General features: G+C 45.5%; 1 protein-coding gene across 1 annotated transcript in view; it reads right to left on the reverse strand.

Annotated features, from left to right (window-relative positions):
* Positions 1 to 302: 302 nt before the first annotated feature.
* Positions 303 to 25,833, reverse strand: part of kif26a (kinesin family member 26A) — a 66,481-nt gene continuing 40,950 nt past the window's right edge. Inside the window, exons 5-16 of the mRNA XM_022750418.1 lie at positions 16,341 to 16,524; positions 13,149 to 13,361; positions 12,033 to 12,126; positions 11,151 to 11,413; positions 10,071 to 10,254; positions 9,159 to 9,318; positions 8,645 to 8,807; positions 4,563 to 7,830; positions 3,775 to 3,968; positions 2,841 to 2,864; positions 2,477 to 2,627; positions 303 to 2,373 (exon numbers count right to left, since the gene is read on the reverse strand). Coding sequence (XP_022606139.1) covers positions 2,192 to 2,373; positions 2,477 to 2,627; positions 2,841 to 2,864; positions 3,775 to 3,968; positions 4,563 to 7,830; positions 8,645 to 8,807; positions 9,159 to 9,318; positions 10,071 to 10,254; positions 11,151 to 11,413; positions 12,033 to 12,126; positions 13,149 to 13,361; positions 16,341 to 16,524 — 5,080 coding nt within the window. The 3' untranslated portion in view covers positions 303 to 2,191. The remainder of the gene's footprint in view (positions 2,374 to 2,476; positions 2,628 to 2,840; positions 2,865 to 3,774; positions 3,969 to 4,562; positions 7,831 to 8,644; positions 8,808 to 9,158; positions 9,319 to 10,070; positions 10,255 to 11,150; positions 11,414 to 12,032; positions 12,127 to 13,148; positions 13,362 to 16,340; positions 16,525 to 25,833) is intronic.

Genomic DNA, 25,833 nt, shown 5'->3' on the forward strand with positions numbered 1-25,833 from the left:
CTTAGTAAAATGGGCATATGATTGTGAGGGTAGTGGTTTACAGCTGTGGTTTAGAGTGATTAATGGACAAAAATGTAACTGTATTTCTCGAGAAAATTACAGACCTACATAAACACCTATATTCAACTGTCGTAGTATGAAAGTTTCATGTTGGCACAGTCATGTGATCCTGCTGTTGTAAACTATAACTACAGTCAGCCCTTTCTTCTTTGCTATGGTGTGCCATCAAACAGGATTATGAATATGAGAATAAGGAAAAAACTCTGAATCATCAGTAAGAAGAACCATTTTATTCACAGGTACTGTAAAAGTAAAACACAAGCTGCCGTATCATACATTTATACATAGGGTTTGAAAGTCCTATACAAAAACAAAGATATTCGAAAATATGGGTTTTGATATGAAATATGACCTTACATATAATAATTTCTTGGAAAAAGGTCTTGGTTTGGTAATAGTTATTTAATTTATGAGCCTAACCCCACATTAGTGAAAACTGAAGTTATTGTAAAAAATTAGAATGGTAAAAATGGAGTAGAAATCATTCTTAAAAATGATTAAAAAATCTCATGCAGCATCTTCAGAGAGGGCCTGAGAGAGTACATCTTTGTAAAAGAAAGAAAACAAAGTCATATTTGTCATAGATATAGAAATCAAACACACCAAAATACAACAAAGCCAGTTTGTTTTTTGTAACAATCATTTTCACCGATCATCTTTGTTCTCTCTGTATCAGCCATTTGATTCATAACAAGCACATTCTGGCAGCTACAAAGAGCTGATATCATGATTGAATTTGCTAAACAATGTCACAATCGTTTGCTCTTATTCACTGCATCATTTCACAGGAAACTAACAATTCTGGAGTCTTTATTTGAGACACTGGATCAAACTTTGTTGACTTGCTTATTTAAAAAAAAAAAAAAAAAAAAAAAAGAGTAGGGGACATAAAAGGCCAAACAGTGTTGTTGCCCTTAAGTCAGTGTTGAGGTTCTTACAGTAGTTGCAGTAAATGTATTGGAATGCATAGAGCCAAGGCTTGGCAGCGCATAAAAAAGTACTGGATAAGAGGCCAGTAGACTTGTGCTATCTCATCTGAGCCCCTTTGTCTTACAGTGTTTAGATAGCTCCCAGTCCAAGCCCATTTACAGAGAAATTAGGCTCACTGATGAGCACTGCTATCAGTGTAACCATTCATCATGCTATCCTCATAGGCTAGTGTGGGGAAGGTTAAGTCTCTCAGGGTTGCATGAGCACATACTGAGGCACCAGAGAGAATGGCTGAATCAAGAATAATCGCTCACCATGCATCACAGTGGCCCTTTGATTGATATGTTTTGGCTTAATCTCTCATTTTCAGTGAGATAAACATGGGCAAGCACAGCTTGAATAAGCCTTTCGTCCCCCAACATAACTGCTGCTCTACCTTAGTGCATCCACTGAGACCCATTTTGATCAAGGCAACTGGAGGGAGAAAACGTTCACTCAGTCCTGCAAGCTTTCGCAGGCCAGCTGGCAGGCGATGAGTGACAACAGCAAATGCAGTCCTTGATGAGATAACACAGTCCAGTTTGAAAATCTAGAAAACTACAGAACCAGAGAGTTAACATAAGGCGCAAGAGGCTGAATGAACATGGATAAAATGCTGACTGAGGTTTGAAACAAGAGAAAAGGCAAAGTCTGGGAGCGCAATAACATTAGCTTATTGCTTTTTCTTTTTTCATCTTTATTTTTTCCCTTAAAAGGATATTTGTACACACCACATAATCATATAAATACACTATACAATGCAATATAAAATATTTTTCATAAAAGCAATATGTTCAGGGTTTGCTTGGGTATGCTTAAGATACCTGCACCATATGAAAAATAATGACTTAAAACAAAACAATAAAAAAGGCACTTCCAGGTGTTGTTGACTCTTGAGTAAATGATGGCCACTGTCTTGCCATTCAGGCAACAACATTTGTGCTCACGTTTCATTTCTCTGTCATTAAAACCTTGTCCTGGACAACGAGGCACTGTAGTTAGGTGGTAAAGATTTCCTCTGTTTTCATGCAAAGATCCACTTTCATCTCATCTCTGTCTCTGGTTGTTCTTCATTCCAGTGATAACTATAAACTGGCTGCTACATTTCTTCATCCTTCTTCTTCTCACTTCCTCATTTCTCCACCTCAACTTTCTTTCGTCCTCAGACTTCAACTTCACGCAGTCCCTCCTGAGTGCCAGATGTCGGCATGCTGATATCAAAGCAGGTAACCATCATGACACGGGACTTGCATAGGTTGACACAGAACTCCAGCTCCTCTGTGGCCTGTGCCAAGGCCTCTAGGTACTCCGGAGACTCTTTATCCAAATTCTGGTCCACCTCAACTGTCGTAAAGGAAAATGAATGTTTGGTTAAATTGTTTGTCTCCAGATATAGAGGATCTTACGTTTACAGCTTTTCATTTACAACATTTCAGTAGTTACTTACACTCTCCTATCCACTTGCTGGGGTCCATCATCAACCGGGTCTTGGTGTCTTCCAGCTCCTCCAACAACACCTCATGCTTTGCTCTCAGTTCCCTCACTTGCTGTTGCCTTCTCTCCAGCAGTTTCAGCTTACTGTTAAAATACAGCAGGCCCTGAGAGACAAGGAAAGAATATTAATGACAGTGACCGCTTTGTGGCATCAACAGCTCAGCTGACTGAAGTAACTGAAAGTCAACTGAAAAATATAGTGTTGAAAAAGTTCTTGCATATCAATTATAGGTCATGTTTTATTAGCCTGATCGTGATTGTGGTCATGTAATAGGCACTTAGAATTAAACCTCAGTCACTATGAAAAATGAGCTCACCTTGTCAACATCCTGGAATGGTTGCTGAAGACAAGATGGGAGAAAACAGATAAAACGTTAGCATGTTGAACAAGACAGATTATTATATGGACAGCATACAGTCTCAGTAGGTGAACAGTATGTAAATATGCACACACTGTAGACGCAAACCTACTGATGCACATGCACAAGATTCCAATGGTAATTTTGAAACAGTGAAGGAAAGTCATAATTCATTACTTGTCAATCAGACAGTGATGGTTGGGAGAGAGAAATTAAATATCATTTTTTTCTTAATTGAAAGTAAATCAAAGTACCATCTAGCTGATTTAATATCTTCTCTTCACAAATCCCTGTCTGTCTGCGCTGAACTTGTGGGAGACGTTAACGATCCACAGGAGAGGAGCCAGCTATAAAAAGCGATCAGGCAGCCACTGATGAGTGCTAGCAGTGAGCTGATTTGGGACAGTGTTGGGCGCCGCTGCATACATCACACATTCTCTGACCAATCTTTTCATACCATCTTCTTTTTCATCCCCCCCCCGCAGTAAGATGAGTCATCACTCATATCCAAACCAATTAGCCCTCGTCAGTAATTGCCTCCTGAACTGTTGACATTCCTGAGGAGAGCTGCCAAAATACCAAGCTCTGGGAATCTGGGCACAGACATTTAAACTCCAGGATTTGCCACTGAGCTGACTGAAGGTCAGACGTCTGAGACATATTATTCCTGTCTTGTTCTTTAAAAAGAAACTGGGAAGAAGTGAGCTAAGACATTCCCACAACATAAGTCAATGTGGCACATCTTGAGCATGTATGGCATCACTGTCACACATGCAAAATATTATTAGCAAGTGGGATTGACAAGACCTTGACCCAGACATTGCGTTATCTGAAACAAGTTCAGCGAGATGAACCGCCATGTAGAACAAGTCAGGAGTGACCCTCCGCTCACCTCTGTGGTTTCCTCCTGACGTCGCCTCTGGAGCCGTTCCACATCATCGATCTCATACACCTTGATCTCAAAGGGTTCCTTCAGCGGTCCAGACATAGGAGGCAAGTCCACCCACTGCCCTGCCGCACTCACCTTCTTCCCCAGGGAAGAGGTGTCTGGCAGGGGTGCGGGGATCAGACGTCTTCTCTGGAAGCCTACAAAGCCCGACAGGTACCGGTTACAGTGATGACATACAGTAGTAGTATTTGCTAGGCTCTGTGAGTAAATATGTATGAGTCTCACTCTGAGATGTGAAGTGATGCAAGGCTTTACGCAGGCCAGCCGAGTTGTGGTGATCGCATATTTATAAGGGTTTCATGAGTTACTATATAGTCCGTGGTTTGACACACATGAATTCAAATGGTTAAATATACCAGGCTACAAAAACCTGAACCAGGTCACTGCCGCTCATGCTCAATTCATCTTAGCTGATCATCGCACAGTTTGAAGTCACGTTTTTTCAAACATTCATTATCATTTTTCCATATGTGTGTGAATAATGCATGCTGCTGATTCAGGAGGCCAGAAAATCCAATGAAACACCAATTTGTGAAATAATAAGAATGGATTCGTAAGGAACCCGTACATGGATAATTTCCTGGGAGAGAGCATTCATTTCCGAATGCAAGCACTGTCTGATAACTCTCACATACTCTGACATACTATTACTGGTGTCATATATATATAATATTTGCGAATATTTCCTATACCTGCACTGCTACATGGAAAACCCCAAAATACTTTCTCACCATTTGCTCTCTTCTTGGGATACTTGGAGCTCCTCGTTCTGCCTGTAGTTGACATGCCGCTCTCGCTCATGGAGTCGTGGGCAGAGGAAGCGCTGCCCGTGGCTTCGCTGTCACGGATCATGCTTTCATATCCGCTGCTGCCACCACTATGGTAGAACAGAGCTGTGCGGCCCATAGCTGGAGGCAGCTCACCACTCAACACGCTGCTGTTGTCACTTCCATGGCCGCTGCTGTAGCGTTGAGGGCGCCTGGGTGCTGTGATTTTGCTGTATGGAGAGGGCAGCATGGCTATGGGAGATTTGTCATCACTCACGTTCACCCCGCTGTCATTCCCGCTGTCTGAATCTCCTGAACCTCTCATGTGTTTGCCTGATATGTTGCCTGTTGCTAGTTCGCTCACACGGCTGTTGGCAGCCCTCATGGCCTGCTTTGTGCCCATGATAGTTCCTCGCCCAGGCTTACTGCTAACAGCAGCAGTGGTCCGAGGAGCTGATGTCCGTCCTGATGGAGGGAGGTTGGCGTTGGCATTTCTGGTCATGGGAGAGGCCAAAGATTTGGTGGAGGAGCTTAGGCCTTTTGAGTTGTTGGCTGACAGTGAGCGTGCCTTGCTACCATTGACTGCTCCTAATGTTCTGGGATTCACAGACGCTTTTACCTGACCAGGTTTGTTAGTATTTCCTCCACTTGGAGATGATGGGCAGGTAGCTATAGGAGAGCTGGATGAATTAGGAACACCAAATCTCGGAATGGACTTGCTGGATTTGCCACCGCTGCTCCCTAAACTTGCCCCACTATTCTCCCGACTGAGGGCAGTTCTGGAACCCGATAAGGAAAGGCTTTCACACCTTTCCAGTGACATTTGACTGCCATAATGCTGCCCAGCCTCTCCCCTTGCCCCCCTGGCTTTTAGACTAGAGGTAACTTTGGCTGTGTTGAGACTGGAGGTTCGGAAACTGGTAGAGTCTGCTCTGTGACGTACCTCAAGCTCATCCTCTGATACAGCTGCCCTTGCTCCCGAAGCCCTTCCTGTCTCCCCATATGGTGACTTTAAGGCACTTTGGGGCAGCAGGGTCTTAGTCTTATGATCAAGACTGGACTTTCTCACTGGAGGGGGAGGAGGCGAGGTGCAACCAGGTTTAGGGAGATTACTCGCTTTCTGTGAGTTAGCCTTGTTGTTTTTCCCCAAAGAGGAGAATTTAAGGCTGGTGGTAGATGTGATAATATCTTGGGTTCCCTTGTAGTCTGCGGAGGAATGGATGACGGGCACTGTTCCCAGGGTGGTGGCACCTCGTCTCAGCTGAGGCATTTTGCTGGGTGGATTCTTACTGGCTGACTTCTCACAGCCATCGACCACCCTCTGGGATGAGGTAGACCCCTGCACCTTGGGTGGGCGAGGTACACTGTTGCTGTTGTTGGATGTTTTGCTGGAAGGTATGCCACTGGGAGGATTTCTGAGAAATCTGCTGGTACTGCTGTAGTCAGAAAACTGAGGTTCTGAGTGGTTGTCATTGCGCTGCCAAGGATCCTCCTGCTTAGCCTCTTGCCTTGGTGGCTCTCTGCTGCTGCTGCTGCTACTGCTACTACTATGAGAGATGGATGAGGTAGGTTTAATCTTCCTGGGAAGACTGGAGTGGACTATGGAGGGGCCCTGTGGAAGTTGGGAGGAACTAAGTGAGTGAGCTTTAGTTATTTTAGATGCAAATCTGAGTGAGCCTTTGGCTGATTCCGGAGATGGGGGGCACTTTGTTAAGGATAGTTTACTTGAGGCAGCACTATCACTGTCCAGTTCGGAAAAACTAAATCCACTGTCATTTAGGGAGTTCTTGGGATCTCTAGGAGAGGATACACAATGGAACATATCCAGGGAATCGAAATAAAAAGTGGCCTCTGGTCCCATGTGCTTAGCCTGAGGAAGAAAGACGTCTGTAGAATGAGCCCCTTCACTCTCCAAGGTGCAGACACTAACCTCACTCAGCCAAGAGCTGATAGATGAACCCCTGCTATCTATACACTCCATTGCTCCCTCCTGAAGGGGTGTGACCACTGCAATGTTCACCTCCGATCCTCCCACAGCTGATGTGTAGGCGTCAAATTCATCATTGATGCTGCTGATGATGCTGACAGGTCGGGAACCAGAGGCCAGGGCCTGAAGGGAGCAGTCACTGTTGAAGCTGATAATGCTGGATGGCCGACCCTTATCTACAATGCTGCCTATAGACAGCTCCTCCACCACAGTGAACACCAGCTCATCCTCCCCATTCAGCTCCACAGGCTGCTGCAAGGTGACAGTGGCTCTAAGGATGTCCCGATCCAGACACCTCTCCTTCAAGGTAGAGCGCACCTGACACACCTCCACTGGAGCTCTGAGCAAAGGGGAAGTGCAGGGATCCCTCCTTTTCACAGCTTGGTGGCTCATTCCCACAGGTGGCATCCTGGTGCTGGACCTCTCTTCGTTATCTGTATTTTCTCTCTGTTGTGAGGGAGGTGGGGCCGGCTTTGGCAAGGCTTTCTTGTTGAAGTAAACCTTCTCCCTCACCACAGGCTCAGAGTTCGGTGCTGCAGCAGTAGCTAGTTTGTTTGTATTAACCCAGCTTTCAGAAACCAAGGCCTTCTCACCATCAGCACTGGTTCTGCATACATTTTGGACATTCTCTGGTGGTGTCCTTTCTGCAGGTACGCATTGCCTCTTGGCATTATCCAGTTTAGATTTAGCGTTGGGACTGCAGGACGGTTGTGTAGTGACAGATTTCGGAGACTGTTTGGGTGAGATGCTCTCTTGGTTGTAAGAAACATTTGCTACAGTCTTTGGTGAAACAGAGCCTTGGCTCTCCTTAGATTTGTCAGTCTTGGGGCTAGCCTGGCTTCGCTTGCCCTCTCCAACAAAGGCAGTGGGTTCTTCACTGCCATCTATACACTCTAGCCTCTCCTGCAGCTCAGCAAATGTGTTGCATTTGAAGAACTGGTCTCTGTCCAGAGGGCCCTCTTTTGCAGACTTTTTCCTATTCAGGGAGGGGATGATTGGAACAAAGGCAGGTGGGCCTTCGTTGTCACTAAGCTCCCTGTCTGAGATTGCAGTTCCCCCAGGGCCCACGTAAATGACAGTATCACAGGACTGTTCACTACTGGAGGAGTAGTCTGGGTCACTGAGCAGAGAGGGCAGCTCAGGGTCCAGGGCTACTGTCCGAGGGTGGAAGGGCCTAAGGTGTGGCGGCCGGCGGATCCTCCCTTCCTCACAAGAACTCTCCCCTCCAGATGAACTGGATGCGTACTGCAAAGCAGAATTAAAGAAGACATTAGTCCCAGGATCTCATTAAGAGATGACAGTAATGTGATTCTATCTTCTTAAAATATTAATGTAACAATCCTGTCATTTTACAAAACTATTTTAACGCTAATAATTTATAGTAGATTCATTTATTAGCACTTTCATAGTGAAATAAATTGTAGGACCATGAAATTACCAGTCGATATTTATCTAAAGGTTAAAAGTGCACATCAATAATCACACAGAAATTAATGTCAATAATATGAATGGCTGGATGTGGACTGCATTGTAATCATGCCTGGTTCCAATACCAAATAAATACATGCTGTCATTCCACCTAATTATCTGGAGCATATATTTCCCTAATCCGGGGGTATGCATTACACACTTCCTTAGGCAGTAGTATTGATTACATGATAATGTGTTGGGGAGCTGAGAAAAACTAGCTCTGAGTTACCGCACTAATAATCTTTCATTTGCAGAAGCATTCACACATTCATTTGCTTAACAGCTCCAAAATTACAGGAGGAAGAAAAATTTAAGGACTGAAGTCACGGCATGAAATGTGATGAATGTAATCAAACTTGCACAAGCACATTAGGAACGTAATTGTTGTAATAGCAACACTTTATAATGACGTTAAACAACAATTACGCTGTATTTATCATTTAAAACAATAAACAACACTGAGCAGAGATTATTTAGAAGTATTTTAATTCCATTTGCTGTCACTGGATTTTCAGTAGTTATTTATCAGTTTATTATTATTGCATATGTTAAACCAGATTTATCAGTGCTAATCAGTTTACCAGCATACCTTAGACTTCTTCTTCCTCATGCGGTGGATGCGGGAAGCCAGCTGGATGGTGGTGAGTGAGTCAGCATAGTTGGCGGGGGAATCAGAGATGTGGGCGATCATGGTGGTTCTGCAGTTGATGTTGCCAAGGGACTCCCTCAACAACATTGTCAGTTTGCTGTCCCTACAGGGTGCATTTACATCACTGTTAGCAAACAGCACAGTAATATTTAAAAATGACAATAAAGGTAGCTGACATGATTCTAGGAGGAGCCGTTTTGAATTCTCTAAGCTGAAAATTACTCCCAAATGATGAGTCATACATCGTTTCATACCTGAGCAACCACAATATAATCTTATGAAACACCAGTGAAAGCTATTATATGAGGCTAACTAAACAAACTAAATAAACAGTCACACAGTAAACCTGTAAGACTGACGACCCGTGCAGCGACTTGCCTGAAACAATTACTTATAGTTGACAGAAGCTAAAACACAGTAAAAGACCCTGTAAAACTAATGGGGGTTTTCTTACCTGTAAGGTACATGTTTCGCTCCATTTGCTAAAGCCATGATGACATTTCCCAGTGCGTTTAGAGAGAGACACAAGCCTCCCCCTCCGTCTCTGCTTTTACTCAGGACCTTTTCACAGCTTCCCAGGTCGATGAGGTGCAGCCTGCTCCGTCCGCCTGACACTGTGCCAACGACAGAAGAAGAACCAGGTGAGTAAAGCACGGACACTCCCTCTCCGAAGTCAGTTCTTTGCGCACATAACCATGATGACAGGAGTGGCACTGCTCAGCCCAGACCAGACCGGTGACTGTCAGGGCTGTTTGATTTATTTATGAGACAGATTCCCACACTGAAATGATTCAAATTGCAACCAGACTGGTTAACTCCCAGCAGTTGTGTAACTCATAGCAACAAGGAGGCTCCACTGGTTATACACATAAAAATGAAAGAATCCGCTGACAATCAAAAACACATATGCTGCATTTTAAATCTAATGATTTAAAATGCAGCTGGAGTGAATTGGCTGTCACTGTGAAAATCACAGGGTTACATATTGTTATGTGGATGACTGATGTAATTGCTACAGCAGCAGCAAAACATCAAACTCTTGTCAGTAAGGCTTCAAATATTCATTTGCTCTTGACCAAAGCATAAAACTTGCACACAAACCAATTTCTGTCTTGCAGAGGCAAGGGCCACTTCATCCTTTAACATTTAAAATAACTGACTTTCATTCATACTTACAGTGCAATTTTTTGCCATCTATCTCACAACAAAACCATCTCGTAGCTATTCAGTGTGAAAGACAGGTCACCTTTACATAGATATAATTAGGAGAGGAACTATACTGATCATATACTGATCTGGTTGCACACAGATGTGCACAAATGTGTGGTAACAACTTGTAGGTACACTATGACAGAACGGTACTAACTTCCTCCCTTGCCACTCTTCTCCATGCGGTACTGGTAAATGTGCAGTGTGAACAGCATGTGGGAGTTGCGTCGGTCTTCCTCATCTGCATTGGGTCTGTTGGTGCTGCGTGCGGCGATGGCTGCGTCCAGGAAGAAAGCGGCTTTCTCAGCTGTCGGGGCACGGAGCTCGCTCTGATTCTGGAGCTGTAGGGGGGAGGAAGAGACAGAGAACAGGGTTAGGGTGTACGGAGGGGACCACATAGGTCTTTAAGAATGAGGGTAGATGTGAAAAGGATACCGGGGAAGAGAGGAAGGAGAAAGAGAGGGGAGCCAGTTAATTGGACCCCAGCACACATTTCTTGCACATTAGACTGGGTCTCAGGGGCAATTAAAACAGCAGATATGCACACAGAGGGAGGGGAATTAGGAGAGGTAATGGTGGAGCAGGAGGCAGGGGCACTTCCCTTGCCCTGAATGTGATGATGGTGGTGGTGAGATACAGAAGGGGGAGGGGGGGGGGGGGGGGGGGGGTAGAAGAGAGAGACAGAGGCGGGTGGGCATCATGAAGGGAGCCCACGCATGGCTTCTGAGAGGAAGAGCATGAAGGAGCCTCACAGAACTGCACAGCCTTTGAAGTCAGAGTCCATACAGATCCCCCCAAAAAACAACATCTGACAGTAACACCTGTGAGTGCCTTCAAACCTAGAGTCCTCCACCATCCCCCAACAATACTTCTATTGTGCTGTGGAAGGCTAGCGCTAACACACGGGTAATAGATGCTGATGGATGCTGACAGGAGAGTCAATACAAAGGTAAGAAGAAAGCCATCAATACCACAGATGGGTTTGGTGGAAATATAAAGCAAGGATTTCAGAGGCAGATAGGATAGAGCGAGACTGACTGGGAAGTCCTGGGAGATAAAAACACACACACACACACATGCACTCACAAGAAAAAGTCAAACATCTTTGGTAGAGGAAGAGGTAGATCATATACAGACAAAGATCAATACCGAGACAGACTAATACTTTATAACCTGCAGGGAGAATAAAAGGATCAGTGAACAAAGAAAAAAGTGGAGGAGGTGGAATGCTTCTAACCTGAGTGCCACAGATGGGATCCTCTCTCAGGTGGATACCCGGGGACTGGCCTTCCTGCAGGCTGCCCGTTGACACCTCAGACAGCAAGTCTTTCAGCTCCTCATCTTTCCCAAAAATTTCCACCGCAGACACTCGGACAGAGAAGCGCGTGCCCGTCTTCTCCTTGCGCTCATTGATGAGCTTGAAGAGCCAGGAAATGGCACAGGGCACAATGCCTAGGCTCTGAGTGGAGCTGTCTTTGCCAATCATGGTGTATGTCTTGCCTGGGGATATGTGAAAGAGAGAGGGGGATGGAAATGGAAATATTGCCTTGTGTCTGGAAGCTAGCTAACACAGGCTCACTATATGTTCACACTAAAATAATTTCTTTAATCAAGCTGTCTGGAATGGGCAGGAAGGTGACAAAGGACTAGACACTGACATTGGATATTTTCTGAGGGTTATTGTGTTAAACAAGTGCTGATGAAAAAAATTAATAAAGGCTGATGTGGGGTTTCGGAGGTAATATCCAGTACATGCCAAATAAAAATCAAACGCTAATCCAAGGACCCATTCCAGAAGCAGTCATTCTGAGGAGAATTATAGCCGGTGGAAGCAGCAGCATGAGGAGAGCAAGCCCTTCAGCCTAAGAGCACTGGCCAGGCCAATTACTAAGATTTTAATTACAGACTGAGCCCTGAAGCCTGGATGCAGCACTTTACCCCTCACCCCCCTACCCCAGACTCACTACCCATTCCTTTCCTCCAATCTCCCATTCCTTGACTCACCCCAGTGCACCGCTAAGCCAATTGTGGACATCAAGTGTAGCTAACAAAGAGCAATGAGAGTTTTCTTTGGCTAACAAAGACTCATGTCTAATCTCTTGCCAGTGGAGGAGCTTACCGAGCTTGACTTGGCCAAAGCAGAAGATGCAGCCGTCTGCACCGTTCACCACAGACTGGATGACCTCGGCTACTGTCCCTGAGCACACCTCAGCCTGTGAAAAACACACAGAGACAACGCTCTCGCAGTCACTTTACAATTCAGCCACCTCCAAGACATACTGTAAAACAGGCATAAGTGAAACTGCTAAATCCAAACTGATAACATATAAACCAAACAGCTATTTGGCATTGGTTACACCAAATCACATTAATGGTTTCAGTGTTTTTCATCACTTGGGATTGTGTGTGTTTGTGTGCTGCAACGTGTGGCTCATTTTTTGCAATCTGTTTCAGCATGGGTCCTCTGGGGCAAGGCTTCTGAAGCTGGGGCCCTTTCCCATACATCACATAGCAAACAAGGCCTCTAACAGCAGAACAGCTTGCTGTTACCGTTAGCCACCAGCAGTGCTGTCCCAGCGGCACAATCTAGCAGCTTGGCCTCAGCTCTGCAGCAGCAACATCTAGGCTTCAGCTAACAGCAGATTACTTAGGGAGAATACTTGCTCGAAGTAGGTGGTACGATAGAAGATCTGAGGCTCTCACCACAATGGAAACACCATCCCACACAGTGATGACAATCTTCTCTGCTCTATAGCTATTTAGAGCTTACTGCACCATGGGGAAATAAAATATTTGACCTCAAGTTTTTATCTTTTTTATTTTGCAGTGGCCGACATCGAGCTGAGCATTGTGTTAAAAAAATGTGCTGTTTGTTTAAAGCTGTGGAGAGAACAAGATTAGTGTTCTCCTAAATTACCATGGAGTAAACATGTATCTGACCTTTGTCTTTGATCTTAGTGGGTATGCCTGCTGTGTGCTGCAGAGGGCTGAGGTTAGATATAGCTGTTCTATGAAAGGAGAGGTTACATATAACTGGAGTGGATTCAAATCATTCCCCAGAGGGCTTAGGAGGCCCAGCTGTTAGGCCCACACTGGTATGAATGCCCTCTGACCCAAGACAAGCATTTTTCTCTAAGCCCCTGGCCACACCCTGCCAGCATGAAGACGTCCCTTTGCCCTTGAGAGGTTGAACCCCCACAAACATACACATGCAAACACACATACTGTTCCTTACTTGTGAGGCATCCTGGGTAAAAACAGCATCGAAGGCGAATATCTTTGGGACGGCCACAGTGGCAGATCTCCTGTGTCCTGAACTGGAGTGCGGGCTGGACGCGGGGTCGTAGAGGGTCAGCTGCTTCTTCCTACTGTCCACTTTCAAAAAAGACTGAGACTCTGAGGAGTCTGCAGCCTCCAGAGACGGACAGATACGCATCATCACTTTCACCTGAATCAAAATGGGAGACAGATAAGAAGAAAGAAAAAAAAAAAGAAGAAGGGTGGATGAGAAAGTGAGATAGCATAAAACATGAAATAAAACTGGAGAAATGTGCAGACGGATTCGGCAGAGAGATGTAAGAACGCATTTTTCAGGTTTAGCACAGAGGGAAAAAATTGTGTTCTAAGCTTAACATCTTTTACTTACAGTGCGCTGACAGAGGAAAGAGGAGACATGCACTTTAGGCATTCTGATTATAGGTTAGGATCCAAACTGAGAGCATGGCTCAGCATTGTGCATTAACATCACGTCCACTATGTCAGAGTTGATGTACATTGAAGGTTGCCATGGAAACACTTGGTCTCACATTGACTGGTGAACTCAATGGGTCAGCATAATGTTGAATGGTGTCAGTGAAAGGCAGCAAGGTGCGTATTGAAAGTCATAGCAGAAAATGGTGGAAATTAATGTGTGTGAAGCGCCACGCTGGGGGATTATCCCTCCAGTGGGTTGTTTTTCTGGACCCGGCGCAGCTCACCAGCATGGGAGTGCAGGAGCATATGGCCCCCCTCCTTCTTATCCCACCTACTCACTCTTCCTTCTTCTCCCTCTCCTCTTTCCCGTCTATTGCCTGGAAACTGGCAGCTCCACATTAAGGAGCTTGAAACTCACCCTGTTGCATTATGGGGCCAGACATTCATAAAAGTGAGCTTACAGTCTTAACACATTCCACAGGTCACGGTACGGTTCATGATGCCCGCATGGAACACTAAATAGGATGACAACTCATATCTAAAGGTGTTTATTCGGTACCGCTCTGACAAGCCTGTTCATGTCTAATGTTATTGCCGTGGTTACAGGAGTGAAGCCATTCTGCCAAGCTGTGTATCGTGGCACCTCACACAAACAATAGTAATTTCACAATTTCCTGCCTCTGCCCTGCTGCACAGATTCACTGTGTGTGGTTTGTGTGGGTGTGGTTGTGCTTGTGCGTGTCAGGCTTTAGGACACCTCCATTTACAAGCACCTTCTTTTGAAATTCTGACAACTCTATATTGCTTTACAATCTGATGATCAGATATACACTACCACTTTTTTTTTTTTTCCTGTGGAGGCACTGTGGAAATATATCTGTGACGGACAGGAGACATAAACAGCTCTTGGGATATGTATAGCGGCCTTTGGAGTCCCTGTCAACTCCCCAAGTGTTTAGTGTTACAACTAGCATTACATCAACTGAACAGTTTCTATATCCTTCAGTATATGTGGTAGGAAACTCAATCCAGAACCATTTCAAAGCCCCTCGAAAAAGTACCTATGATGCCTCTCAGGCATTGAAATAAAAACCTTAAAGTACAGCTAACTCCCTTCCCTTTTTGACAGATGACTGTTTTGCTCAGCCTGGGACTCTCCTCTGTCTTCACCCCTACACAAAAGGACCATTCTTCCCCTGACTAGTATATAAATATTGCTGCAGATCCAGGCTCCGCCGCTCTGAAACAATGTCACTGGAAATTCCTTTCTTTCAGTGAATGAATTCATCCTGGATTCCTCAGGCCAAGTGCAAACTCTCTTTATACTCCACAGGGGGCAGTTATCTTGACTGACGTGTGCATATGTTGAGTAAATTACATTTGCTATGACATTTAAACTGGGCTTCCACATTTGACTGCTGGTCCTCTGTCTACCAGACAGAGGCTACCAGGCGAGCTAATGTCTCAGTTTTATTTATGTTGGCAGAGATCAGATACTGGAGGCCACAGAGGATTGGCTACAGTATTTTCACACCTAAGACTCCGTGCTAATGGCCCCTGTTTCCCTGTCCCTTGATCCCCCACAAAATCCATTAGTGTGGCTTGGCATTCCTCCATCCACTCAACTCTTTAGTTGAACAGCCATGTCTAGGTTAAAAGTGGAGAGGTGGAAGTGACCCACATACAGGTTGATGGAAACAAGACATCCACCCAATTATTTGGATATGAAACAGACACAGGCAAAGTCAAAACCATGCAAGCTACTGGAAATGTGCAAATGTAATTCCACAAGCAAGAGACAGGGAGAAAGAAACTGAGAAAGCTGACTGATGTGTTTGATTTACAATAAGAAAACCTGAAAATCTGGCCTGATTGGCTTGGAGCGATATCATAAATCTTGATTTCCCCTTTAAAAACCAGCCAATGTAGGTGAACAGATGCACAGTATACCTCAGGTGTGGGCTTGAAGAGGCTTGTTAATAACAGTTTTTTTTTTTTTTTTTATGAAGTCTGCGTGTCAATGGGAGATTTACCGTATGTGGCAAAATCTCAAACCGTCTGGATACCTGGCAACAAAAGCGAACACTTCCTATCCAGGTGGGATCTAATCTTGTTAGGGGACTTCTTCTGCTTTATAAATACAGGACGCCAGCTCTGACAAACAATACCCAATAAACCACAAAGGAAGAGCGATGTGTTTATACAGCTTTGTTTAATGACTGTCCTATTGCTGCCAGCCTGACTTTCATCATCGCACATGGTACCTAAAATGGAATTAGAAATCCTGCCGTTAACGTGACCGCAGATTTGTGAATTATAGCTTTTACTGACTTTCTGTGTTCAAAGAGAGGAATGCTGGTCTCACAAACTGAGTGAATTCATGACATTCCAACAGGCTTATCTGGCTGCATCTGCACGGACTGGACCAGACGGCACGCTGCCTCTGGACCAGCGTGCCGCCACTCTGCATTCTCCCTTTCAAATAAGGGTCTGTCTGTATCTGTATGTGTGTGTGTGTGTGTGTGTGTGTGTGTGTGTGTGTGTGTGTGTGTGTGTGTGTGTGTGTGTGTAGGAGGGGGTGAGGTTGTGTATGGGGGTGTGGCAGAGGTTATGGGGGTTTACAAGGGTGGAGTCTATATATATCTGTTGTGCATTAACTGTATTTTACAAGCATTAACGTCATGCATTCAGCTTTGAGTCTTTTGTGTATATGCTGCTGTGCGTCTGTTCTCACCTTTCCCATCCCTGGATTCTCTTTCACTTTGGACACGGCTCGGAGCAGGCATGGCGGGGCGGGGGGCGGCGAGACCTGCAGGATGCCGCTGAAGTTGGTGGGGTAGATGGAGGGCTCCTGTAGGTGGAGCAGTGAGGGCTGGTGCTTCTTCCGCTTGGAGGACAGGTTCAGCTTCTGAGCTGCCCTGAAAGACGGAAAAAACAAAAACACCTGGAGGTTGAAGCTAAACTTAGAAAACCACCATTCCTGAAAGTTCATATATATAAACAAATCACTTTTTGTTAAGGTGATGTTTTCTTCCAGAGACATAGCCAACCAAAAAGCTTATTGATTTGAAATGTCTAACTTGACATTTTTTGAGGGTGTGCTTCAAAGCCTTTAGAAATCACACGCTGAAACTGTAACATAAAAGGTCACCAACCTCCTTTTAGTCTGCCAAAGTAAACAAAGTCAGTGGGAGAGCCACACTATGCCACCACTCCCACCCTTTCTTCACTCTAAAAATGCCTTTTCTTCCAACGCCCAACTCATACTTCCCTGCCATGAAAGATAATGCTTCAGCCCTCCACTTCATCTAGAACCAGTAGAGCTCTCTCATACCTTTATGTTTTTTTATACAGAAAACTGCAAATCCATAAGATAAAAAAAATTACCAGCCAAGACTCTTTGACTGTCAGGAACCACACATACAGGCTGTTACAGCAGGAAGGCAGAGTAAATACCCAAACACAAAACAATCTGTCATGGACATGACAGGCGAGGTCTGTTGAAACACTGCCCTCTGGGATATAGTCATGTCCATCTCTGCTACTAAAGCTAAGCAATTATGAGTATGCTCACCCATCATTTAAGTCAAAGCTGCAGCACGTGCTGTATGTTTAGAGTTTTGATCATTTACATTAGATGATCATTTACAGAGAGAGGCAGGTAGATAAACCCAGTTGTCTACTCTACTTTAGTGGTATCATGAGAGACAAATGGCTGTCTGAGCAGTTCTGCTGTGCTGGCACCTAACAGAACCCTCTGTTGTAACTGAATCCAGCTTTTTGACAGTCCTCTAATTAAAATCCACTCTCATCCTGGCCTCGTGTCTCCCAGACACAGCATTGAGGAGACACAGATTGACCACAGGGCTAACTGAGTCAGGCACATGCTCTCCTATCTGTCTAAACTCCTGCAACTAAAAGGACAGCACCAATATCTCTGCCTGGCCCGCAGGGAATCCAGCCAGACGTAGAGTGGTTCCAGGTATGGCATCGCCCTGGATCAGCTAACACTGTACCTCAGCTGGAAATTCAAGGTCAGGGGAGGAAAGTAATACCCCAAGGAAATTCAATGCACTCAAATGGTTTTTACTCAAGCTGTGGGATTTCAGAGAAATGCAAGCAAGACAAAGAAGCGGTTGTCAACATGGAGGAAAGAGTGGCATAGAGAATGAAAGAAGATTGGAGTGAGAGATTAAAAGATGAAAAATCTGCAGAGCAAGGGATTTTTGGAGAAGTAAAAGAAAAGCAGAGCATGTGAAAAAAAGAAAGAGTGGGAGGAAAAAAAAAGAACAGATCCCTGTGTGTCCTGGTGAGCAGTAGTTTCCTAAGAGGCCAGCCTGAGCTCATTAGTCCTGCACTGGGCTCCTCCGGACAGGACTGGGTGGGCCACTGCCAAAAACACAGCCTCCTCCCCTCCCCTCCCCTCTCCTAGAGTGACAACCCCCACCCCTCCTCTCCTCAGCAGTCCCCTCTCCACTGTACGCCCCCCTGCAGCGACAGCCCAAGAGCACAATCAGGGAACACACTGCCGGCTGATGGAATAATTATTGCATCCAAGAAGGCTACAGGAGAAGGTTCTCCCCAGGGAGCTGCCTATGTGTGATAGCATGCGAGACGGATCGTGTGACGGAAAAAAAAAATGAGATGGAATAGATGAATGTGAGATGGAGAGAAAGAAAAGGGAAACTACACCAGAGTACACGTGGCTGTGTGCCACTATGTGTGTGTGTATGCGCATTTATGAGAGGTATCCGCAGCACATTCATTCAAGATAAATGTACCCCGTCTCTGTCTGTGTCTCTCACTCCTGCTCTCTCACCTCATTCCGTCTCTAGCTCCTTCAGCAAAGAGATAAATCAGGCATCAGGAGTCACCATAAGACACCACATAGGGAAGAAAGGCAGGTAAGAGCAGTGTACTGATTTAATATAATTATCTTGACCAGTGAGGAGTGCACACAAGCCATTGCTGGAGCTTGTAACCTTGAGATTGAATTCATGCTGCACAATGACGATTGGTGCACATGTGAGAAAAAAGGATGATATCACTTTTTTTTCTCCCCGCCACGACCACATGTACACAGGGAAATTAATTGCTTGTCACTATCTCTCCCTGCCTCTCCTTCTCCTTCCTCCCGTCTCTACGTTTCCCAACTATATGATCGGTCAATGGAAAATAGGTGGTCAGGAGAGGCTCAGATTTCTTCAACAACAACAACAGCTTGTCCACCTGTTCACTCCCCATCTCCATACTAATGAAGCTGTTTCCCTACACAGCTTGCAAATGCTCAAAGGAGGGACTGTGCATCTAGCAAAGCAGAGGCTCTGATATCAGTCAGTTTCAAGTTTGTACAAAATATTCACATGCTGAGTCTGCTCTGTGGAGCGCTTCACAAACTGAACCAAAGGTTTGCTTAAACATGCACCAGGAAGAAAATGCTGCAGTGTTGTACTTACAGCTCTTTCCAATCCATTATCTAGTTTATGGTCATAGTCAAAAAAGAGACAACTGATAGAGTTCAACTTTGCGGTCCATGTCTGTGTTGTCACTGCTCTCCATTACTTGCACATTTGACACGCCGGCACAGTCGCCGAGAACACCGCGAGGCGGGGCTGCTCACTAGTTGGGGCACAGGGGTCCTCTTTGCTCCGATCACAATCATCGAGGTTCCACTTGATTTCACAGAGGTTTGTAAGAAGCTGGAGGGGCGGAGGGAGGACGAGGAGGAGGAGGCGTGGGCGTCATAGTAACCGAGTGGAACAAGCGCCAGGTGGGGCAGGGTGGAGGTGGGCAGAGAGGAAGAGTACCCTGCAGGAAAAGCAGTAGGTTCACAGTGAGGGGGGGTGCAGAAAGTCCAGAGAGCTTCTTAGGAGGTCAGGATGAGAAGGAGCACCTCCCCTGTTCATACGCCACTAAAGCACCTCTAACTCTTTCCATGCTTCTTCACCTGCAAAAGTTCTGTTCAGCAATGCAAAAACCTGCGACAGCTTCCTCCCCAACTCAGTTTTCCACTCCTTCTTTCACATGCGATTCTGCATTCATCCCACAGGCTGCATGATTCTCTTTCATTCAGTTAATCCACTGTGGTGTGTCTGCTGTGAGTGGCTGCAGGTCCTGATGCCCAGGTCCTTCCCAGAGTCTCTGCTGCTCACAGGCAGGAGGAGGGGGAGAGAATCAGCACGCCTGGCTAGGCTGGAAGATTTCCTTGGGTGGCTGAGAATGAGGAGAAATTCCTACTCTGGTTCCGCCTCTCAGTCCTTCTCCTGCTATCGGTGAAATGCTGGCAGCTGTCCTGCCGTTTTTCTCTCTCTCTCTCTCTCTCTCCCTGCCTCTCTCTCTCACTCTCCCTCACACACACACACACTCACACACCCACACACACACACACATCCCTGCTCTCTCCCTGCCTCCCTCCTCTCCCTTTCTTTCCTCAGCCCAGCCCCTTTTCCCTCCGACTGCCAGACGAGGTGTCAGCGCTCGATTGCTGGCTGCTTGCGGCGCAATTTGCGAGTGCTCTTTCTCTCTCTCTCTCTACACACACACACACACACACGCACACACACACACACACACACACGTATGCACCCCACCACACGTCACATGAATACTTAATGCATACAGGAGCCCTCTCTTCTTTTAGGGTCCCACACTTCAAACAGATTTGGTTAGTATGCCTACAGTGCATGCATGCATGAGCACAAGTGTGTATGTGCGTTTCTGTGTTTGTGTGAGTAGTGAGTGTACACTTGTGCACGTTTGTATTTTTTTGCCTTTGTTGAAGGATGTAATTAGCCAGATGAATGAGAGTGTTATTAATCATAAGGAGTGACACACAGATAAGGAAGGATATACTTAAGAGCAGAAAGATGGATTGCCAGAATGAGCAATGCTCTGACTCAATTGGAAAACTAAGAGAGATTTAAAAAAAAAAAAAGAAAAAAAAGAATGCAAGCAAAGAGGAGAGCGAGGGAGAGGACAGACAATGAACAGATGACATCTGAGAAAGGCTGATCTATGTTGGCCAGCGAGAACGAGTGCAGTCAGTCAATGGTCAAGGGTAAAAAGGGGAATGAAAGCATGTGAGTGGGCGAGCGCCGGGGTGAGAGTACCCTGTATTCCCTGGGCTGCCAATTTACCAGTAAGCCCTCTCAGCCCCCGACCAGCCAGACTTGTTTGAAAGGCTGCTGCTTTGGCTGCAGAGAGCCTACTACAACATATCGGCAGACAGAGTGGGTGTGAGAGTTGCCAGATGAAAGTGCATTCAGCACAAACACACACCAAGCTCTCCTTCTGACACAGTGCCCTGTATATGAACTCTGCACGATTAAATTTGGAGGCAAAAAATAAAAGCCACCACCGCCTCTGTTTGGAGAGCAAACTATAGTAATGAAGCAGTTTGATATATCACATAACCTTTATCTTCCTCCTTGCCACAGCACGCTTACCTCTGCTTTTCTGCAGTGTGTCCAAATGAATTCGCCTGAGGTGGCTTTATTTTAAAGAGCAGGAACCGTCCCCTGAAGGTGTTTTCGCTAACACTGAATCCCTCTGAATCATGACAGGCAACGGTCATGAAGACAACACTAATGTGGACACTGGTCCCTGCTGACAGCGCAACCGGTCATTAGTCTCGTGCCTATTGCTGCTACCTTCAATGTGGTTTCAAGTGTTATATATCAAAATGATGTAATAGTAGGGAACAGTCACAGTTGGAACTGTCCTGATAGCATTTCAGCTCCGTCACTGTCTCCTTTTGAACAGACCTCAGAGACAGATAATGACTGTAATATATATAAATGAGCCAAAGCAAGACAGATGTAAAATCAAGGACCGTTTGAAATAAAAGGTCCCCCGGCTCCTTTGTTCGAGAGAGGACATCTATATTTCGTCCTCACCTACGGAGGGAGTGACAGTGAGGGAGGAGGAGAGGAGGTCAATGACTGGAGAACAGAGAGAGTGGAGAAGCTGTGTTTGCCTGCTGCTTTCAAAGCTTCACTCTGGCCTGCTGTCAATAATCGCTCCAGCCCTCTTTTCAAGCTTTGTCAAATTAACAAGAGAAATTCCTCTGCCCCAGAGAATCATTAGCTGGTGCACCCATTAGCTTGTTTGTGCAAATTTGTCTCTGTTCTTCAGGCCAGCTATACAGCTCTTTAGGTAGCCCCCTTTCTGTGGCTAATTACCATGTTGGCCACATTTACTATCCTTGACATTTCCTTTCTGTGATTCTCCTTTTTTTCCCTCTGCAGACAAGATAAGGCTGCTCTGGCCATTCATGCAGGGATCAGATCACTGGGTCTGATATCAGACTGCTTTATCCCCCCCACCGTGAGTCTACCTTGCACTGCTGCTGCTGATTAGCAGGCCGGCATAGCTCTTCATGAATGGAGACGGGAATACTGGGCTCCAGCCAGCCTCAACATCTTGTGGTAATAATGACTACAGCACAATGAGTCAGGCTCGCTCGCTGCTGGAGATTCCTGGAATCAGAAGTTAAAAGGCATTTGTGAGATGTTTTTTGAAGGGATGTATGTGCATGAAGCCACGTTGTTGTGTGCCGGAGTCGCTGTCAAACTCAAAATGCCATATCAGCAGATGGTCATGATTGATTGGGCTGGATGTGTGTTGTGGGTCTATCAGGTGAGGTGCAATGTTTTCAAGTCAAAAGATAATCAATAGGGAACCTCCCCAGAGCTAAAATCAGTACACACCGTCTTATTGATGGGCTGCCCTTGACACGATCAAACAGCTCTGTGCCCCAAAGGTGTGGGGGAATAACATAAATCTACCAACTGAGCTCAACCGTAGGAGAAATACAGACTTAGATCAGCACAGGGCTAATGTGCAGACAGAACAACTGCCTGGTTTGCTCTTTGCTAAATTTGGGTTGGATTAAAACAAATTTTCAGTTCTGCGCTGGCCTCGGTGGCTGCGGGCCCAGGTCACTCACAGTGTGACCCAGCCGCTGCTAAGCTTCAGTGGTGATTAAGCGACCATGACATCAGCCCGTGAACACACACATTCATATGGTGCACAGACAAGAGGAGATGATGTCATACTCTGCCAACCAGCCCTGGCAGCGAGAAGGCCCACCCAGACAAGATTTACGAGTGAGGTCAGGATGCTGAACATTAAGTATGAGGCAGATTCCCCCACACCATAAAACGCTTTTTCTCAGAGTCAACCACTGTAGCCGTATCTCACTGGGTCAGAGAAGACTGTTTGCTGTGGGTGTCAGCATCCCCCAGATGTATGGCGTTTCATGTATAAATATATGCATTACTCCAACACTAAAAGCCGAGGGGGTCACGTAGGGTGGGCTTTCCCAAAGAAATAAGCAAATTCAGGTTACCTGAGACACAGCATTGGGCACATAGGGACAATAATGGAGAAACAGGCTGTCAAATGCATGACAAAGCTGATCCAAGCCTCCTGTGTGGCGCTGAGGTTTAGTCTGGTAATGAGTCTGTCTCCTTTCCAAAGTCTCCCTGCAATCAAGGGACCACTGGTATAAACATTAATTTAGTTTTTCTCACTTCCTCTCTCTTATCACTCAAAACAACTAATGCCTGAGGCCACAGCCCCCTGAATACAGTGATTAATCTTGGAATGTGGTGCAACAAATGTTAATTGTCGTGAAAATGTGCAATTCTACTTCACAGAAGCAGCTAAAAAAACTCTCACCTGGAGATACAGAGACCATGCAGTCTGGTTACCTTATCACTCAGATTAGCATCGACCAAAAACCCAGATCTTTCCAGTCATTTAAAATAAAAATGTTTCCTGTCTCCCTCTGCAGCACCAGATACATTAAAAGGGAAGAGAGAACTAACAGGCTTATCTGGCCGTCAGTTGAATCTTATCAATCCAAAGCTCTGAAGCTTTCAACTGGCTGCCAGCCTGCTTCCTCCAGCTTGGCTGTTTTAATGGTAGTCTGAAGGTAGAGCTGCTCTCTCCCGTGTCAGTTTATACAGCAGCAGTTTACAGGAAGTGGCCAAACACCTCCAGGCTAGGATTTATAGACTTTCTATAAATCCTCAGAAATAGATAAATGGATCCCAGCTAAACCAGACAGCAATGAACGTGATGTCCGGTTGAGCAATATTTTGCCTGGCACGTTCCAAACACATTCAACCAAGGCCTTTTAGAAAAGCTCTTTGTTCCAACAAGGTGTCCAACAAGCCTTTTGTTCATGCGGTGTCTGGCCTTGGACACAGAATACCAAATGGGGCATCATTTGTGCGCTGACTGCTGACAGCCCAAGGCTGCACACACATCTTCACTGAACCAGTCCCCAGCCAATTAGGTAAGGCCAAATGCATTCATATAACATCTGTGAGTACAATGTGTAATCATAGAAAAGATTCTAGACAAAAACTGATGTCACCATTTGCAACTAACTTGCCACAGTCATGTCATAATAAGCTCTTCAGCATAAGCTCTTCTGTCAGAGCAAGAGAGAAACACGCAGCTTTCCCTAAATTAATCCTAAATTCTACCCGGGTTTTCAAACCTGTTCTGTCACCATCTCCTCAGAACTCTTTTGAAACAGTCTGTGGACTGAGGTGGAAAATGAGGGATTAGGGCATTCTCTGGAGAATAGCTTGAATAACGAGGGATCATTTGAAACACAGGAGAAGAAAGAGTGCTAGTGGGGAAATGGGGAAAAGGCAGTGCAGAGGTAAAGATGGCGATGAAAAAATAATAAATTGGAGATCACTGAGATGGAATAGAAGAGAGAAAGAAAGAAACGGTCCAAACACAGTCAGTACAAGGAAGAGGCAGGTGAAACAGAAAGAAAGAGGCAGTGAGAGAGGGAGCAGCAGGGTGCACAGCCAAGTCCTCTCTTCGATCAGTGGGCCTGGCTCTGTGCCAGTGAGGCGATGTCCATGAGGAGGTAAATCATTTTCTGCCTGAGAAAGAAACAGGAAAAAATGATCGTTGGGGCTATGCCACAGCCAGCTTGGAATTGCTTTATTCCCAAAGATGGGAATCCCCAGTCGGCCAAGAATAAATGGAACAGTTGGCGCCAAAAAGTGAAAAAACTCATCAATATTCAAGAAAGCCTGGTTTGTCGCTACAGTACATCAGGGTAAGCAACAGTAGATTTAAGCACTGGCTTGTATCAACACAGAAGTAAAAGCAACTTCTTTGTTCCTTTTACTCCGCATATCAAGGGAAATATGTTAAGCAGGTTTATCTTCTGTGCCTTTGGACATCACATCAAGAAGAACAGACTCATGCCAGCAGACCTTCACCTCCCAAAGGACTTTGCAAAGACGATGCTCTGTGTCTACGCCAAGGCTCACGCCTTAATGATGGAGGAGGGAATATTTTTTTGGCGCGGAGAGGATCCACAGCGTGTGACAAACCCTTCTTGTGGTAAAACTGCCTTTCCGTGTTTTTGTGTTTAATGCCCTACCCATAAAGCATTGCGCCTCCAGACACCCTGCACCCATCGTCCCATTCACATCCCTACCTATTCCTCCCATACCCACAGAGAAAGACCACAAAACTCTCTTGCCAAGTTAGGGGTTTAAGGAGGGTTTTAAGGTAAGCAAAGGAAGGGCATTTAGGGTAAAAGTCAGGGGCTATAATTCTTTTTATAGTTGACTTCATTGTTCCTCATAGCATTCAGCAACACATCTTGCTAATATGGCCTTAACTAGCTCAAACATTAGGGCATGTGGAGGGGAACAAAGCAGGGGACTTAACTCTGCAGGACCCATTTGTCAGTCATTGAGTTAAGGGGCCAATTAAAGGCCCCTAGAGGAAAGAATTGAAAATGCCTGCAATGAGAGTCAAAAGGTCCTCAAAGGAAAATCTCTAGCAATTGACCAAACTTGTTTAGGAGCGGCTTCCAGAGAGCGGCAGCATTGGAAGTATGTGGGGAAAAGAAAACGCTCAGCTATTGCGTCAAAATTGGTTCAGGCAGCAAAAATAAAAGTCTTGGAAGAAAATTCACTTTTCAGCTGATGGGTGACAGATGATAATGAAGACATGTTTTTCCCTGCTCTGCAGACTGCAGCCTCCCCACCCCTGGCACTGCTGACAAAGATTAACAGCTGCTTTCATCTCTTCCAGTGTATTTTCACTCTACTCCTCAGACACTGCTCCAGGTATTTTGCAACGCTCCTCTCCAAGGCTGCAGAGAATCTGGAATAACTTCACACTCTCAATACACATGTTGAACTCCAGTTCACCCACCATCCCACCCACATCTTCCCTTG

The sequence above is a fragment of the Seriola dumerili genome, unplaced genomic scaffold (assembly GCF_002260705.1).
Source record: "Seriola dumerili isolate Sdu_G_001 unplaced genomic scaffold, Sdu_1.0 BDQW01000149.1, whole genome shotgun sequence".
Classification (NCBI taxonomy): Eukaryota; Metazoa; Chordata; class Actinopteri; order Carangiformes; family Carangidae; genus Seriola; species Seriola dumerili.